Below are 18261 nucleotides of genomic sequence, written 5' to 3'. Positions count from 1 at the left end.
GAGATACACTCTTCAATAAGAAGAGAATGAAAATGCGTGTTTGTGTAGAAATCCAACCGCGACAGATACGAACCAACACAACCCTTTTCCGCCTCAAAAACAGGACTCCCGTTGTACTTTGGGTGTGATTAAACGCCACACAAGACGAGAATGATGTTATCGCCCTCAGATCTGACCACACCATCTTTTCAAAGGAGCAAAGGATGGGGATTTGGAAACTGGATTTGCGGAGATAATTAACTAAAAAACTGTACAGAAATATAAATTGAGAAACTGAAAGGAAAGAAAGGGCCGACCGACGCCGGAGAAGCCAGCGCCGGCTGGAAACTATGGAGATCGGGAAAACGGTTTCTGAAGAAGAAGAGGCGTCGCTTTGAGAGAGAGAAAGCAATGCTCTTCTTCTATCTTTATTTTCTAAATTTTTTTCTTATAATATAATAGTTAACAACAAATAATTTTATAATATGATAAGTCAATTTTAAAATAATTAATTAAAACAATATCACAAAACATATATCTTATATATACTCTAAGTCTAACTAATTTTTTATAATAATTCATGAAAAAAGTGTGTCAAATATAGTATAAATATATTTTTCTTTCTATAAATTGTCTCTATTTCTAATCATTTTAAAATAAATAATATAGTTAACAATAAATTAATTGTGAAACTATTGTTTTCTATTATTTCTTGGGGGAGATAAAACAATTATGTTATGATACCATTTTTTTAGTATATATGTTTTAAAGAAAGTCAAACTGTAACTTATAGCATACTATTAAATACAAATTTGAGTTGTGTCTTTAATACATTATATATTATTATTGAATATAATATGATTTATATATATATAATATGATTTATATATATATATTTGAAAATCTTCAATATTCTTAAATTAGTCTATCGTAAATTAATTTGGTTTCAGTTTTTACTTTAAAAGTATGAAACCATTTTCTATTTTTATTTGGTTTCAATTTGTTTATATTTTTTAGTTGGGTTGATCAGTATTTTTTTTTAGGTTCTATTGTGTGTGATTTCATTATGAATATATTAGATGCTAAAACTAAAAAAAATGGAAAGAATATATTTTTGTAACAATGTTGAAATTCAAAAAGCAAACTATACAACAATTGTCTTTATTTTAACAAAATATACACCATATAAGATAGAAATAAAATAAAGTCAAATAAAAAATGGAATGTTAAATTTGAAACATGTGTCACAAAAGTAGAGTGTCAAATGTCACATTGTTAGGTAAAAGTTAGAAAAAACATTCTCTTATTATATAAGATTTAAGAACGACATATAGTAGATAAATTAAATAGCAATCCGCCAGGTTAAAAAATGTTTTCCCTAAGACAAAAGGCTACATCAAAACAACCTCAAGATACAACACTTGCTTTCTTTTCTTTACTGTCTTTCACTCCTCCACACTTGTTACAACCTGAATTTTGTAATGTGTTAGTATCAAACATTAGAATGTTAATGTCACTTATTTCTTTGTACAATTTTTTTGTTGTAAAATCCTTACTAGTTTTGGCGAGGTTCCTTCTTTTCGTCCCACATATCCAAACGTTTCTTAGCCTTTTCCACCTGGATCATTATGTAATAATAATCTTAATATTTTGACATACCCTTTGACATCAAATTCAGCTTATACTGACTATATGATATAAAACAATACGATGTAACTAAATTTCACGTAACATTACCTCTTTATCCCAAGCTGTTCGGTACGTAACGTAAAGTAAGATGAGTGTTTGCATGAGGGTACCTCCAATCATCCCGGTCCATATTCCCTATAACCAAAGTCCAAAGTTCATGTAAATTTCTTTTTATCAAACTGGTAATAATAAAGCATATATTATACAGAAATATATATATGAAACCGAACCTTGGCTTGATAATTGAAAGTGAAGCCGAGAATACAGCCAACGGGAATACCAACAATATAGTAACAACCGACGTTGACATATGCCACGTATGTCTGCCATCCACATCCTACTGCCACTCCTACAAACAATACCAAACAAAAATTTGTTACACACGGTTCGGTGAATATGCCTCGGTTTTCTACAATTATATAGTTGCCTGTATTATTATTATGTATACCGGACAAGACAGGTTGGATTCCGTTGAGAATGATGGTGACGGCCAGGAAAGGACAGAGCTCAGAGACGGCTTCAGCCACGTGAACGTCCGACGTGAAAATGTAGCTAACGTAATCTCGTGACCATATCACGGCAAGTGCCTCCGCCACGGAGATCACGAAGGAAACAAAAGTCGCCATCCATGTAGAGAACAATGCTGATTTCGGATTTCCTGCTCCAAGCTCATTACTAGTTCGTACGCTGTCAATGTCAAATATATATAATTTTTGTGTTTAATAATAAACTCAATTTTAGCAATGTTTGGTTGATAAATAATGCAAACCTTGCAGCCGCGTTGAAACCAACGGAAACCATGAAGGATAATGCTGAAATTGACATGCTGCAAAAAAAAAAACAAAATGTTAGATAAAAGAAAAATAGTTGTGTTCCAGTATTTTGTTTATATTTAAGTTTCAGCAAAGATTTGCTATAACTATTTGTTTACTTAAAGAGCAATTATAATGAATAGTGATAATAAGAAAGGAAAAATAATACTATTAAGTAATCAAGTGTACTCTCTATCCCCAACAAAAGAAGATAGTGAGGTTTCGATAATGTAAACATCGCAAAATTGACTTGACCTTCCTTTATATTTCTATGTTTATTTTTGTGATAGATAAGTATTATCTTAAAAACCTCAATTAAAAAAGGGTCAAAACAATAAAAGAATAGAAAATGATACTAATTAGTGGACTTTACCATATGGAGAGAGAATCAAGTGAGCGTGTTGGATCTTTAAGCAAACCGGCAAGAAGAACAAGAATCTGCGAATACCACATTTCCAGACAAATCATAACAGCAGAGCCAGCAGATAGTTTGAAGAAGCTCCAAAGACCATGGAACGATGTCCAACTAAGACCAGTCCACGTGTGTCTGAACCTCGGACTAACAGCTATGTAAAAACTCTGTGCCCCAACTATGACCCACCAAGATATAGTAAGAACATAAGCTATGCCCATAAGGCCCATGTTCATTACATATACGGCGACCCACGTCAGCGATATCTGGAGGAGGAGTGCGACGGCTGAGATGTACGCGCTGGGGGACACCACGCTCTGGGCTTGGAGGAACTTTTGGGCCGTGAAGTTTACGGCGTAAGCAAAGATCTGAGGGATGAGTCCGGCGATGTACATGGATCCCATGTATGACACTGTTTTAGGTTCGCCTAAGAGGATAAGAATCGGGTACGAGAAGGTGTATAGTATTGTCATGGGTAAGCCAACTAGAGCAAGGACAATTGTTGCTCTTTGGAGATAGATCCCAAGCATGTCATACCGGTGGGCGCCATATGCTTGTCCACATAGTGTCTCGACAGCACTACCCATACCCAACTATAAAAAAACATGATAAAGCCAAAAAGGAAAAAAGCTTAATTATACACACATGAGACATGACACATATATACCTTTATGTTCTAAATGTAGAAATTGTTTATATACTCTAGATTCTTATTAGCATGTTTTGTTAAGAGGTTTTCCTCATAAAATACTATTTGTTTTAAAGCACATAGCAAAATGGATTATTTTGTGCATACATAGTTGGTTATGATAGGCTAGCCGCATCTTTTGAAGAAAAGAGTACGAGAGAACACCACTGTGACAACCTACGCAGACCCTAGTCAAGCAAATATTTGGGTGGCGTTGTTACAAAAATGAAAAAACTAATGCGCCCTACCTACTGTATAAGTGGTTACTGCATGAAGCCAACATGTGGACAGATCTTTTTGCCACATATTTCGGATATACTTAACCCAAACGTAAGTCATGTAATTTTTTTTTAGGTCAGGTAATTATAACTTCTAACTTCTAATAAATAACAAGTTTGTGCATCATTTATCAGAGATCAAACAAACAACATTACTTAAAAAAAAAATATATAATCAACACTCTAAATACATATGCATCTGCATAACCCTTTATGCAATATCTTATAGTCATTCTCGAAGCTTTTCTCTAACTTTAGGGTCGGAAAAGTGTACAAGCGATCGACCTCCAATTATTTTCAAAAGTTACGTATACCATTTGTATGATTTATACATCGCTATATACGCATCAAAGTTTGTAATTTATCTTCTCTTATTATTTATTTAATTTGATACGTAGGCAATGGGTAACTGTTTCATTAAAACAAGAATAAAAACAAAGAATTTCTCAGCATCGTGACCAAATCGTAACCATGAACTATAAAAGAAATATATCTCATATCGTTTTCATTAGTTAGAATAGCATTTTAATACTTTAGTGCATTACTAGTTATTATTATATTGCAATGGTATATAATGGTTGAACGAAGAAATGGGTCTAAGGAAAACTAATAAGAAATTATAATCTCTAGACTTTGGTGGAAACTGAAGAAAATTTCATAAGAATAAATGTCACTGTAGTCCTTAAGCACATAATTCTGACCAGCTTATAAACGAGGGCAATTGTTTACTTTCACTTAAATTGCGAAATCGTGTTATTTTTAAATGGTTGCACAATTGAAAAGGTTGAAGGAGTTGAAAAAAATTATTTAACCAACTTTTATAATTTAAACGGAAGAGATTGAAAAAATTGGAAAAAACTATTCAACTCATTCAACTTAAGTGTGTTATAAATAGCGGTTGAACACGTAATTAACCAAAAAGTGTTATTGAATGTTGAAATCTGTTTTTTCCATTTTTTATTTGGAACAAAAAAATTAGTGAGCTGTCTGATCATGTGAAGCTGGTGGGTGGGAACGTAGGGATAAAAAAAAGTGTAAATTACTAAACAATAGAACGTAGGACACTTTTTAAAAATCTATATGATAAGAGAAAGCAGTATAGAAAGTAGTATTATTCAATCTTATTAGAAAAGAAAGGTAAACAAATAGCTCCCATGAGCAAAAACAAAAGAGAAAAGCTCAGTTATGCACTACAATACAAATAGAGAATCATAAATATTTGACTTCTATTCCGAAGTACACAATAATAATATACTGTATTTGTTTTGTTAATTAAAGAGCACACGATAAAGTTAAAAAAAAAAATAACTTGCAAAATAAACGAGACGAGAAACGTGTTGTCTATCATAAACATTTTTATTAATTAGGTGTGATTTTGCTTGATAAGATGTGAAAGACAGTGTCGTACTGGCTGGTCGTCCTTAATGAAATAAACGTGTGGTTCGCTATAATTAGGTTGATAATTTTCTATGTCAACACACTAAAGGCAAATTTTAATTTTTAAACTTCCAACTAATATCAAGTGAATATAATAATAGTTTATACAAATATCCTAAATGTCTCCACACATGCGTATGGTAACGAAAAACGTACCATAAGGCCATAGACGAGATTGAAGCAGCTGTTTCCGAGGGACACGGCGGCGAGTTCCTGACCGCCAACATGACCGGCGAAGATACGAGTGGAAACACTCATTCCGCTGTTGACTAAATAAATAAGTATCGCCGGAAGAGCCAACCGGGAAAGTAGTTTCAACTCTATACACGCGCCTAAGTATATACGCCTTCGGTACGACAAGCTACTCTCCATTAACACGCTCTCGAGCCCGACGTCCAATGGAGGTCTCTTTTCTGTGTCCACCGTCGGATCCACCAATGGCCGCCGGAGATCGGTTCTCGACATGGTCTCATTAGTCACATCCATAGGTTTAGGTGTTTTTTGTTTGGTTTAATCAAGGACTATAAAATGTTCTGAGAACAAAAGCAAGAAAATGGTTTGTTTTTTTTTTTTTAAAGACTGAGAAGGAACTTGGGGTGGGTTGGTTGAAGATGTAAGGATCTGTGGGGGTTTTTTGTAATAATCAAAATGAAGATAAGAAACATAAAGCCTTATCGTGCGTAATAATTAAGAAACAGTCTTAAATTAGTAAATAGGTGTCTACCTTTTAGTTTGTCAAAAAAAAAAGGTGTCTTACCTTTTTTCTTTATCTTTTTTGTTCTTGTTCTCGGTCGGATAGGTGAAGACTGATGATGGGGTGATATCAACTCTGACAATATTGGGATATTGTGAATGATTAATTATACAAAACAAAAGAATTTAGTATTTTAATTCATTATATAAAACAAAAGAATGTAGTATTTTAAAAGTAAGAGAGCAACTTCAGATTAATCAGGCGGTTTAAGTCGATTGTATTTAGGTTAGATTCTAGTCATAGATTTTCCATTTTATCTTTAAAAAGAACTTTGTCATTTTACATTTAATAAAAAATCAAAACAAAGAGCGTGTCTATTACAAATTTGGTTCTATTATAGCTTTGATCACGTGGTTTAACATATATAATTACATGCATAGTTACATGCATGAATGAATGATGAATTCTTTTTTTTTTCCTTCTACGGATACTCTATCTAAACCTTTTTTATAATTATTAAAACGTCTCTGTTTTTTCTGATAATTTATTATCTCTGTTTTCGTATCAAGTAATTTAATGTTTTGGACAAAAATAATTTCCGTCTTCCATATGTCATATAAATACGGAATCCTTGAAAAAGTTCATAATAATAAGGTAAACACTGGCGGATTATTAGTTGGTTAAACTATGTGGGTCGATTTGGTTATAACGTCTAATGTCAATTTGTTTTTTTCCCCACGTGAGTTTGGTATGTATGTGTAACCTATAGTATTATTAGTTAGAGTTTAACTAATTTTCAATATCGGCACGTGACTGATACACAATTTATTATTATTATTAGTATTATATAGGACTGTTACGATCGTGGCACAACAATTTTTATACCGTATCTTTGTTGTCGTCCAAAAGTAAAGACTGTGCCTCTTTATATGAATGAAGATAATAAGTTGGTACTTAACTAGTTGTTTCTATTTGTTTTAAAGGTTTTGGTTGGTGAGAAAAAATTATAAAACTTTTTTTTAATAGCAAATTGAACAAAAAGCATAAGGATAAAATTGAGGTACAATCTATGCATTCATATTTAACTTTGGACTATTCTAGGTATTTTTTTTTTAATATATTGCATATATTTCCCTATATTATTCGTTGAATTCCTAGTGCATTGGACATTTTCTTAACCTTTTGGGGCCTTTATAGGTTTGAGATAGACTCCGAGTGCTTTCATCTTCCCTCAGCTAGTTCCATCTTTTGTCACCACTCACATAAGTTACCTAGCATATGTATATATATATATATATATATATATATATATATATATATATATATATTTCATATTGCACATAAATAGAAATGTGTGAAACGATGAGATTATTAATTGATCATAGGTGAAATTAGTTTTAAGATTGTTTTTTATAGTGACTGAACAATTGTCCATACGATTATAGTGACTGAACAATTGTCCATACGACACTCATTTTTACATCACAAAAATAGTAAATGCGTTTTACCAAAAAAAATATATAGTAAATGCGCTTATCTCTTTACACGTACGTGACTTTATCTTATTAGTTGTTCATCTAGCAAAATCTAACAGTTCCAAATTAACAACAAACAAAAGCGTCGTCAACTTGGAGCAAGTGATGAAATTTAACCTACATCTTCCTTATGGGTCGGGGCCGTTGAATGATCTATACATAACACATACAAGGCTAAAAATGACATGAATCGACAACTCAATAAGTACTTAAATCCAACTTTCGCGTAGGCATCTTAATATTTTCAGGTGTCTTTGCAAATGATGGAATAGTGCCGTGCCCACGTTTTTGGGGGCTTAAGGTGAGCTTAAAATTGGGAACCATTTTAATATATATATATATATATATTTTTAAAGAGTATATATTAAAAATTCGAAATTAGAATTAAATAAATATTTAAAATTAGAATGATGGTCATTATTCATATTAAAAAAAAATTTAAAAGAATTAAGACATAATCATTCTTCATCTTTCATCAACTTCTCGTAATCTTCCTTCTGTTATACAACCTTAATCGATTCTTTCACAATTTAGGGTATTATTTTTTTTTGTATATTTTTAATATATATATATATATATATATATATATATATTCGAAGGAGTCGTACATCGATTGTTTAGGAAATAATAAGACTCCCAAAACCATAAATAATAAAACTCTCAAAACCATAATAATACACCATATTTTTCAGAATTGAAGGTAAAAAAAAACTATATATTTTGGGGTATGAGGCAAATGCCTTTTTTCTTACCCATAGGCACACTGCCCTGGTTAATTCTCTGACTAGTCGGCAATGCTAAGATGCTCGACGTGGAATCAATGTTACCGTGTGCCGTAATTATCTAAGTGTATATATAACTAGAAATAGGCTCGCGCGATGCACGAAATATATTTAATTTTATTTTTATTAATTATGAATTTACAAATATATTTTTCAATTGGATTTTTTAATATGATCTTTTAAAAAATGTTTAATATGTGTTCCTTTATATATGGTTATTAATGTTTGAACGCAAAATAAAATAAACAAAACATATCATAAATTTTTTGGACTGAAGTAATTAAATCCCTCAAAGTTTTGTTGTTTTGGATTTTATTGTTTTGTGATAAATTGTTAGATTCTTAGAGCATCTCCAACCCTACTCTATTTTAAAGTCAATACTCTGTTATAGAGTAACATTTGCTCTAATCCTACTCTATATCTTATTCTAAAATAGAGTAAATGGTAGGATTACTCTATATGCAACAATACTTTTTTATACTAACTCTATTTTATATACATTGAAAAAAAGTATGCTCTATTTTAGAGTTAAAAAAATAGAATATATATTGGAGATAGTCTTAGCACACATGAGGTTTGTGTAGAGACCATCTGTCAGACATTCAAAACGAAAATTGAGTATTGAAAATAGTTTACAAATATTTCTAGATAAATTTCATCTTTCCCTACATCTTTTCCAAAGCTTTAATATATGGATGCGGTGAAGACTTATATGATGATTCGCTAGATCTCTATAACCAGAAAATTATTAGTGAAACTCATTAACCATGACAATAAATAAATAAAAATTAAGTTTTAGTCTCAATCATAAAAAAAATAATTGATAAATATTTATCTCTTTGCGAGTGGTTTTACAACTTTATATATTTTTTAACTCAATCTTAATATTTGATTTTCTTTTTGACTCCACAATATATGTTGCTATGGTTTGATTTTCTTCAATTAGCCTCCTAACAAATTTCTTGTGAATTAGAAACTCTATATGAATGCTTAAAATGTGTTATACTTCTATGATGATCGGTTATTTATCGGTCATTGTCTCTATTCTTATTCATTATAGTTTTTTAATTATCAAAAAAATGAACTCTCCAACATGTCAATTGGTGTAGATGGAAGGGAAGACAAAATCAGAAAAATTGATATCAACTATAGATACATTCCAATTATTTTTCTGACATAACTACATTTCTAATTTATTTTAACTTATATCTAACAATTTTTTTAATTAACTATATTTGAACTTATAATATCTATATGTTGATTTTTCCATCAGATTTTGATGATTTTAATATACGATATGTGAGAAAAAAAATTCAGACCGACTCAAATTCATCCAATCAATAAACTAAACTTTTAAAACTTGAATTTTGTACTATACTAATGAGATTATGAATCTAGACAATATGTTTTACAAGGTAACAGAAGAATCACCAATGATCATTTTGAAATATTTACTCTCTAATCTTGTAATCAACTTTAATATAATTTTTTGGAATAATGCATATTAAAATTTGGGTCATGTCGTAATTTTTTTTGAAATATCTTACACTATATCTCGCATTAAATTTTGGATAAAATTCATGAAAAGAAAAATGTATCAAATTTAATGTTCTTTTAAAGGTAGCAGAAGAATCACCAATGATTATTTTGAATAACTAATAAGTGTATTCACGATTTATCATATGCTCCAGTATGAACTCTCTAATCTTGTAATCACCCTTAATATAATTTTTTAGAATAATGCATATTAAAATATGGCTCATGTCATAAATTTTTTTGAAATATCTTATACTATATCTCACATTAAATTTTGGATAAAATTCATGAAAAGAAAAATGTGTCAAATTTTAATGTTTTTAAAAAAGTAACAAAAGAATCACCAATGATTATTTTGAATAACTAATAAGTGTATTCACGATTTATCATATACTCTAGTATTTACTCTCTAGATCTTGTAATCACCCTTAATATATTTTTTTGGAATAATGCATATTAAAATATAGCTCATGTCATAAAAATTTATGAAATATTTTATACTATATCTCGCATTAAAATTTGTTAAAAATTCATGAAAAGAAAAGTGTGTCAAATTTAATGTTTTTTATATTATATATTATCTCTATTTTCTAATAACTTTAAAATAAATAATATAATTACCATTAAATATTATAAGATATAAATAAAATGAAGTATATAAAAGATGTTTACTTTAAAATTATTGAGAAAGACATATGTCACAATTATAGAATGCCAAATGTTATATTGGCAAGCAAAGTTAGAAAAATCTTTCTCATATTATATAAGATTATAGATTCCTCAGGCAACGTGTTAATGAAATGAAACTCTTCCACGCTGTATGATGACCGATTTTACTATAACTTTTTTTAACTATTTCATCTTACTGTATTATAATATTTCATATTGGTTAAAGATTCAAAAGTATCATTTGAGTTTTGCATATAGGATTCGAATGTGAAATGTTCACATTTGATGCCGACAAGTAGATGCTTACACACATCCTTAATGAGTCTTAGAAACGTAATCCAGTTTGTTACTTGGTTTTTTTCGGTGGTTACTCTACTATGTATAAACTAGAAACATATAAGCATTAATTAGGATAGTCCAAAATAATAAAGAGATGATAAAAAGGCCTCTAGGATGAAGAAACACTCACAACGAAAATGAAGTAAAATCATTAAGATAAAAAATAAAATAAATTTAATTAAAAAATAGACATGTACATAATTTTAATTAGCTTAAATCACCGATCGAGGGAGGGTCAAATTTAGGACACACACACACATCAAACTCAGCTTTTTCTAATTAATCAAACCCAAACAAAAACAAAAAAAAAACTAAAAAGAGAAAAGAACATTAATCGTTCTCCGGTATGCTTTGTAACGCCGGTTTCCACGGCTGGTGGTGATTAGTTAAATCGACGGCAGAGAAACCGATTTGATCTCCACCGTCGAAAATTAACTTAGAAAGTATCTCTTCCGCCGTCAAACCCTTCAAACCAATGTTTCTCATGAGATCTTCAAGTTCTTTCCTCGTCATCCTTATCTTAATCTCCCTTCTTCCACAAGACGTTGAAGAACTCGATGACGTCTCGCTGCTTGTTTCTCCGAGAAGCTTCTCTCCGTCTTCGTCATGAAACACGGTGGATGATCTTCTTCTTCTCTTCTTGTTTAATGATTCACACTCGTCTCTGGAGCACGACGTCTTCGTTCCTATGCAGTTTCCCATTTTGTACGTTTAGTTTAGTTTAGTTTATTTGATGATTGAGTTTGTTGAGATTCAGAACTCAAGAGAGAAGTGTAGATATATATATATATATAGCTTAATGGTTTGTTTTTAGTATTAAAGAAATGGATAAAAGGGTCGAGGGAAAAGGATTAGATTTGTACGGGCCATGTCGGGAGGAGAAGACAAAGGTTGATTAGTCTTTTTTTACGTGGAACGTCTTTTTCCAAGTTACGTTGTAATTAGTTGACCAAAGCTGTTTCATCCTCATCCACTTCTTGTAACTGATTTACTCCAACAATAAGAAAAACAAATTTGTACACATGAATTATACTAACAATTAAAATTGCATTTCTTACGTACAAAGTTCTATTTTAAAACACTAGATAACATTTTTTTTTTTTAGTAACATTCTATTTTGCTTTCGGCAATCTTATCCTAATTAACTGATTTTATGAGTACGTGAAAAAATTGATAAGATACAAATATTAAACTCTAGAGTTAGATAGTTAAGTATAAAATTAGTTTGAGATTCGTCTTGAAAAGATGATGAAAAAACTAAAAGCAAATTCGAATACTTTTTTTTTCTTGCCAACAAGTTCGATTTTTTCCCAAGTATTTGACTTACTGAAATTATCGAGGACCGTATTAGAGGTTGTTCCGAGATGGCGAGATGTACTATAAATTTTTATTGTCCATTATTCTTCTCATAATATGGGGGAAATTGTTAACTTTGGAAAAGAGAAGATGTCAGCTTAACCGGTGAAGTTGATTGGAGTGGACTAAAAGTTACTTAGTTGAAAATTTGAAATGATTGTCTATTGTGTCGGCCGTGTACTTCCAAAGACTTGCAAGTTATAGCAATGATTTTAGCTCTTTTATATTATTACTCAACAAATATTTAGTTGTTTGGATAGTTTAGTTTTATTTACAGTTACTATTTTTACTAATTTAGTTTTCACTAACATGACTACATATTCATTGTTGTTAAATTGTGTCATCACTCATCACCCAATTTTTTTTTTTTTTTTTTTTGGAAAAGGGTTTGTCATCACCTAAATTCAGTTCTTTATTTTATGCAACACTGTCGTAATTTAGGTTTTTTTTTTAACTTCCCCATTATTACCTTTCAACAAAAGGCCTCCACGTCACGTAATTTTTAAAACCAGAAGGAAAATAAAAACTTGAGATGGTCTTTTTTGGGTTTGTTATTGTATTTTCTGTATCATTCTCTTTTGCTAAAACTATTTAAAAGTCCACGTTAAATCATCAATGATGGTTATAACTTATACATGATCGAACTTTTCTGCGTGGTTTAAAAACATAATGGTAACAAAACTGTGTATCAGTAATTAACTTAACTGAATCATTTTTCATGGGAGGGTTTACAAAAGTTAGTATAATAATTTTTTTAATTTCTTTTTGGACAAACAAGTTAGTATAAGTATTTATGTGTGCAGTACATCACGTGTTAAAATAAATAAGTAATGAAATGGCGTCTATGGGTAGGTAAAAAAATTATATGATTCTTTTTTGACTCGCAATTTTTTCTTTGCTTATAAAGAAAGGAATGTGTGAAGTGTCACAGTGTCAGCTCTTCTATTTGCATGGGAAGGGAATCACTTTAAGACTTTTTCTTATCTTACTGAGTCTTTTCCCCCTTATAATAAGTACGTACGTACTTACTCTTTCTCTTCTTGTTACAAATTCACGTGTACAATTTTGTATATTGAATTTGAAGATAATTGGCCATTTGCAGTTTGATCTCTTTACTCTGTGTATGAATAGAATGTGGTCAAAAGTATGAAACCACAAATTTTTCAACAAGAAAGAAAAAACCGAGTCCTGGTCAATTATTTTCTTCCATTAGATCTATACACATTTAAATACCAATTGCAGAAAATTACGTAACATATTAATTCTATTAATTTTTGTTGTCTTTCATTTCCCCAAATTGAGTAGCCAAAATAGGCCTGGGTTATTAATGGGTCGAAGTTGCTAAACTTTCACGGTTACACAAACGTAGGATTGGGAGCCTGTTTCCTAAAAGAAAAAAGAAACAAAAAATCATCCAAAAGATGAACGAAACAAATACGAATGACGAGAAATGTAATACTAATATTCTTGCTTACAAAAGGAATTGAGTAGCTTTAAATGGTAAATTCTTATACTAAGATAATATCCGTAATTTGATAAAAAAAAAAAAAAAAAAAAAAAAGATAATATCCGTAAAAAACATGCGGGTTATGCTCAGCTCAGATATTACTTTCTATTTCACATTTTCTAATATAGACAAATCAAATTTGACTATTTTTATTTTTTTGCACATTCGGAGAAAAGAACTAGATTTTCCTGTATCCTCCATTACAACTTGGTTGACATGGTTTTCAGTGAAATTTAGATAAGAAAAAAGATTGAGAAATTGTATTTCTTGTTATAAATAGTTCATCACCAATTTCAATGAACATAGTTACATAATTGTAATATACATTAATTCAAAGCTTTGTGATTTCAATGAACATAGTTACATAATTGTAATATACATTAATTCAAAGCTTTTTTTTTTGTCATCTGGTCAATATATATTGAGTAAAATCGGTGAAAACAGGATTACAAACCCACCAAAAAGTGTCCAACATAGATATGCTGGCCATATAACCTATACTAAGTCATTTGAGTTAACATGACCTTTACAAAAGAATAAGCTTCCTGAGCCTCTAACATTATCCTTCTTGATGCAAGTCAAAAAGAGGAAACAACTCTCTCATTCTCAAAGAGCTCCCTAAGCCAAGAGGGGAAGCTAGCCGCCACATAAAAGTTTATGCGGTTGTCTCTAGTGACACTTTGAGCAATGAGATGAGCTGCTCTATTCGCTGATGATTTCTCCAAGATAATTTTCTATTCCAAAAAATTTTCTAGTATCTTACCCAATTCTTCAATTTCCCATTTAAAGGATGGCCAAGTCTGCGGTCTTTGTAGATAAGTTGTCACCGTAGTATTTTCAGAAGTGAAAATAACCTTAGTGACTCTATGATATAACATGCTTTCCATCGCCCAAGCTATCCCAACAAAACCTGCCTTATCCTTCGAAACAATCCCATTAAAAGCTCTACGGCTATGGATAAGAACCTCTCCTCTCTCGTCTCTTAATACCCACGCACATCCTACCATCTGGTTTTTTTTTACCAAGCAATACCAATATTACATTTTAACCATCTATCCGGAGGGGGATTCCACTTACCATCATGACAAGTCTGGGGAGCACTTCTTCGATTGCTATCTGACTGTGAATTTTCTTCCCTCGATTCTTCATTGGAGTCTGTTCTTTGTGCATAGAACCATTCCTCAACATTCCCATGTATTTTCTCCACAAACTCAATAGGAGAGAAGTGTTTACCTTCAAAGATTTGTAAGTTTCTATTCTTCCAGATCCTCCACACTATCCATGGGAAACTTCTTCTGATGTATTGCGGCCAAGCTTTATTATCTCTATTGACTAACAGATGATGAATGTTAGAATAGACCGATCCTTTATCAAACCCAAATTCAGGCGATGGATAATCAGACAGAGCCCAAATTTGTCTCGCACTTGCACAGGCAAAGATAACATGGTTCACTGTTTTCTCTGCAACCCCACATATAGCACATGTGACAACCTCTACTGTTCAGTCTCGTAGCCACATGTATCGCTCCACATAGGAGTTTCCAAAAAAAAACTTTAACTTTGGGGTCTGTTTGAAGCTTCCACACTTGCACTTTAAGGATATTGAGTGATGGTTGAACCAATGCTTCTGTGATCAGAGCTTCCTTGTTTAATTGACAGGCTAACCAATAAGCTGACTTTACAGAGAAATCTCCACTTCTATTGAATCAAACATAGAAATCCTCCTTAGAGACTATGGGTTTATATTTCTTGATAAGAAGAATATCTGCAGGGAAGAAATTCTCCTCTAGTTTTTGGAAATCCCAATTTCTGTTTTCAAAGTCTTTTAGCTCCTCCACTTTTAAATCAATGTCCACCAATGGGTTCATCATCCATGGAGCTTGTATCACTTATGCTTCTAACCAGTGATCCGACCAGACTTTAATCGAGGAACCATTGCCCACTCGCTTAATCATCTTTTAAGTAGCAATTCTATGCCATAAAGTATGCTTCTCCAAGCAAAAGAGAGTCGTCTTCCTAAAGAAGCTTCCAGAAAATCAGCATTAGGAAAGTACCTTGATTTTAGAAGCTTGGAGAAAAGACAATTTGGGAATTGAAGAATCCTCCAAGTCTGTTTGGCCAATAAGGTCTGATTAAACAACTGAATGTCTTTGAATCCCAATCCTCCCATGTCTTTCCCAACTGATCCAATGTATTTTTCGGTTCGATTCACTAGAGCTCCACGAAAAAGCTGCCATCGCACTTGCTAACTTCCCACAGGTGGTTTTTGGCAATTTGAAAAAAGACATGGCAAAAACCGGCATAGCCATTGCCACAGATTTTAACATAATCTCTTTGCCTCCCTGGGATAAAGATCTTGAATACCAACCTGAAAGTTTAGCCTGAAGTCTATCTCTAATGAAGTTTAGCATCTGGACCTTAGAACCACTAAAACATTCTGGGAGTCTTAGATAGGTTCCTGCTCCACTTTCGTTTGTAATCCCTATTAGGTTTTTGATCTCCTGCTTTATATTCAAAGAGATTTTTGAACCAAAGGATATCGATGACTTAGCAGGATTTATGAGCTTCCCCGTAGCTTTTCCATAAAATTTTAGAATCTCCAATAAGGCTGTGTGTAACACCCCCGAACCGTTCTAGGACTAAAAACGAATCAGACGCGTTACATTTGATGCCCGTAGACGATCCAACCGAGGTTATTAGAATGAATCCAATACCTTAGTCAGTCCATCCGCGGGTATCGTACCTCTCAAACATGGCCTAAGACTTTTCAACCCGTACCATGTCCTCGAGTTGTGTTAGTCTGGACAAGACTAATATCGAGTGGAACACAAGGCTTTTTAATAAAAATCTAATTTTATTAATCTAAATCATTGAAAACACTTACAAAGGATTGGGATCCCAGAGCCTAAGGCCCAAATCGAGTCAATAACAATAAATCTTGTTTACAAATATTTCTTTACAAAGGCAACAAACTCTACACCGGTTTCCAGCGTCCATGCTTTCCCAAAGGTCTCCCAACTACGGTTACCTGAAAAACAAAAGGTAGAATCTTGAGTAATCTAAGATTACTCAGTGAGTCCGGGATCTAACCATCAAAAACCCCAAACCCAATCCCCCAAACAACAATCAAGCACACATCACACAAAAGAGCTTAAACAAGCAATCATACTCCATACAGAGTATTCACAACAGAAGCTAACTAACACAAACAAAATGGCACCACAGCCATCACACTACTCACTACAAAACCTAAAGCTAAAGGCCTTTACTACTAATAATGCGACTATGATTTTCCACAAGGAAATGTCTTCCGACCCTTAGCCACAAAGGCTAGAAGGATCACATCCCTTAACCCAAACCGTGTACAAGGGACCTATTCCCTTACGGCAAAATTTACTACTTCGTCAAGTAGTGCCCGGTGGTAGCGAACCGCTCCGAGCCGCTGGGACAATCACGAACTCGCCACACACTAGCCATATAAATGACTAGCACCATAATACTTACTACAAGCCTGACATCAAGTCAGTACTACTCGCAACAAGATCTACTACAGTAAACAAGTTAATCAAGTAACAACAAGACTAACTAACAACAAACAATCAATCAAACAATCAATCAATCAATCGACAAACAAGCAATGAACAATTAAACAAGCAATTAAACACCAACACACACAAGGCCCGGTTATCATGCCAATAAATATCGATTACTGACCATGAACAACCAAGCAGCATAACGGCTATACCAACAATAGCCTAACCTCATAAAATTGCATAAGCAACTTCACAACAACAAATAGATCTCGGAACTATACCAAGTATAGCTCCTAAACCTCACACACACTTCACAAAATAAAAATAGATCAAGCAAGGATGCTAGATCTAAACCAACCAAACAAATATATCTAATACAAATACGTAGATCTAACTATCAAACAAAATAATAAACATGCAACCTCAATCCTAAACCCATACAAAAAATAAAATCCTCTTCATGTGCTACTACACATGCTTCGGTACTCACCTTGGCCTTAACGTCGAGAAAACAACATCCTACCCTTGCCCGCCTATTGATCTCGATCCGACTAGCTTTCTCCAAGGATGGATCTAAGCTTCGGACCGAACCAAAAACTTAGAAAAATATTCTAGAAAGAATAGAAGACTAAGGGCAGAACTTACTTACCGGAAACCCGACCACGACTCTCGACTCAGCCAACTTCTACCCGACTCGCCTCCGTAGGCTTCTCGAACTAACTAACAATCTAACTATTCTAAGGGTGAGATTTTGGTTTTGGTAATGAGAACTAAAGCTAGGATTTCGTGGCTTTATATAGAGGGAGACGAGTCTTAGCCTCCAAGCTAAGGTAAGCACGAGGTGGTAGATAAGCATTATCCAAAAGCTTATCTTTATCCACTTCCATCCCTATCCTTATCCAAGCTTGTGTCCCATTAAGCTTGACACATGCCATTCTCATCTAAATGTGTGGCACCTCGTGGTCCACATACACCAAGCTGGTGACACACCTACTTACACCACAAACACCTCTAC

The 18261-nt window shown here is 32.6% G+C and overlaps 2 protein-coding genes across 3 annotated transcripts; both read right to left on the bottom strand.

Annotated features, from left to right (window-relative positions):
- Window positions 1-1265: 1265 nt before the first annotated feature.
- LOC104731334 (protein DETOXIFICATION 39-like) lies at window positions 1266-5997 on the bottom strand. 2 transcript variants are annotated; one of them, XM_010450666.3, is made up of 8 exons: window positions 5452-5997; window positions 2854-3485; window positions 2438-2494; window positions 2117-2355; window positions 1899-2017; window positions 1717-1803; window positions 1536-1597; window positions 1266-1448 (listed from the first exon to the last, which is right to left on the bottom strand). In XM_010450666.3, coding segments are annotated over exons 1-8 (1527 nt in total). In that variant the 5' UTR covers window positions 5782-5997; the 3' UTR covers window positions 1266-1447. The 2 variants fall into 2 exon arrangements, with proteins under 2 accessions (XP_010448968.1, XP_087335869.1); XM_087479743.1 differs by lacking the exon at window positions 1266-1448 and having other exon boundaries at window positions 1535-1597; window positions 5452-5980.
- Window positions 5998-11001: 5004 nt separating this feature from the next.
- On the bottom strand, window positions 11002-11661 carry LOC104731332 (uncharacterized). The gene has a single exon (XM_010450665.3). The coding sequence runs from the start codon at window positions 11550-11552 to the stop codon at window positions 11181-11183; it is 372 nt and encodes a 123-aa protein (XP_010448967.1). The 5' UTR covers window positions 11553-11661; the 3' UTR covers window positions 11002-11180.
- Window positions 11662-18261: the final 6600 nt, after the last annotated feature.

Source organism: Camelina sativa, chromosome 12, assembly GCF_030686135.1.
Source record: "Camelina sativa cultivar CO46 ecotype springtype chromosome 12, ASM3068613v1".
NCBI lineage: Eukaryota > Viridiplantae > Streptophyta > Magnoliopsida > Brassicales > Brassicaceae > Camelina > Camelina sativa.
The sequence above is the reverse complement of the archived record's forward strand: the minus strand, read 5'-3'. Positions and strand labels throughout refer to the sequence as shown.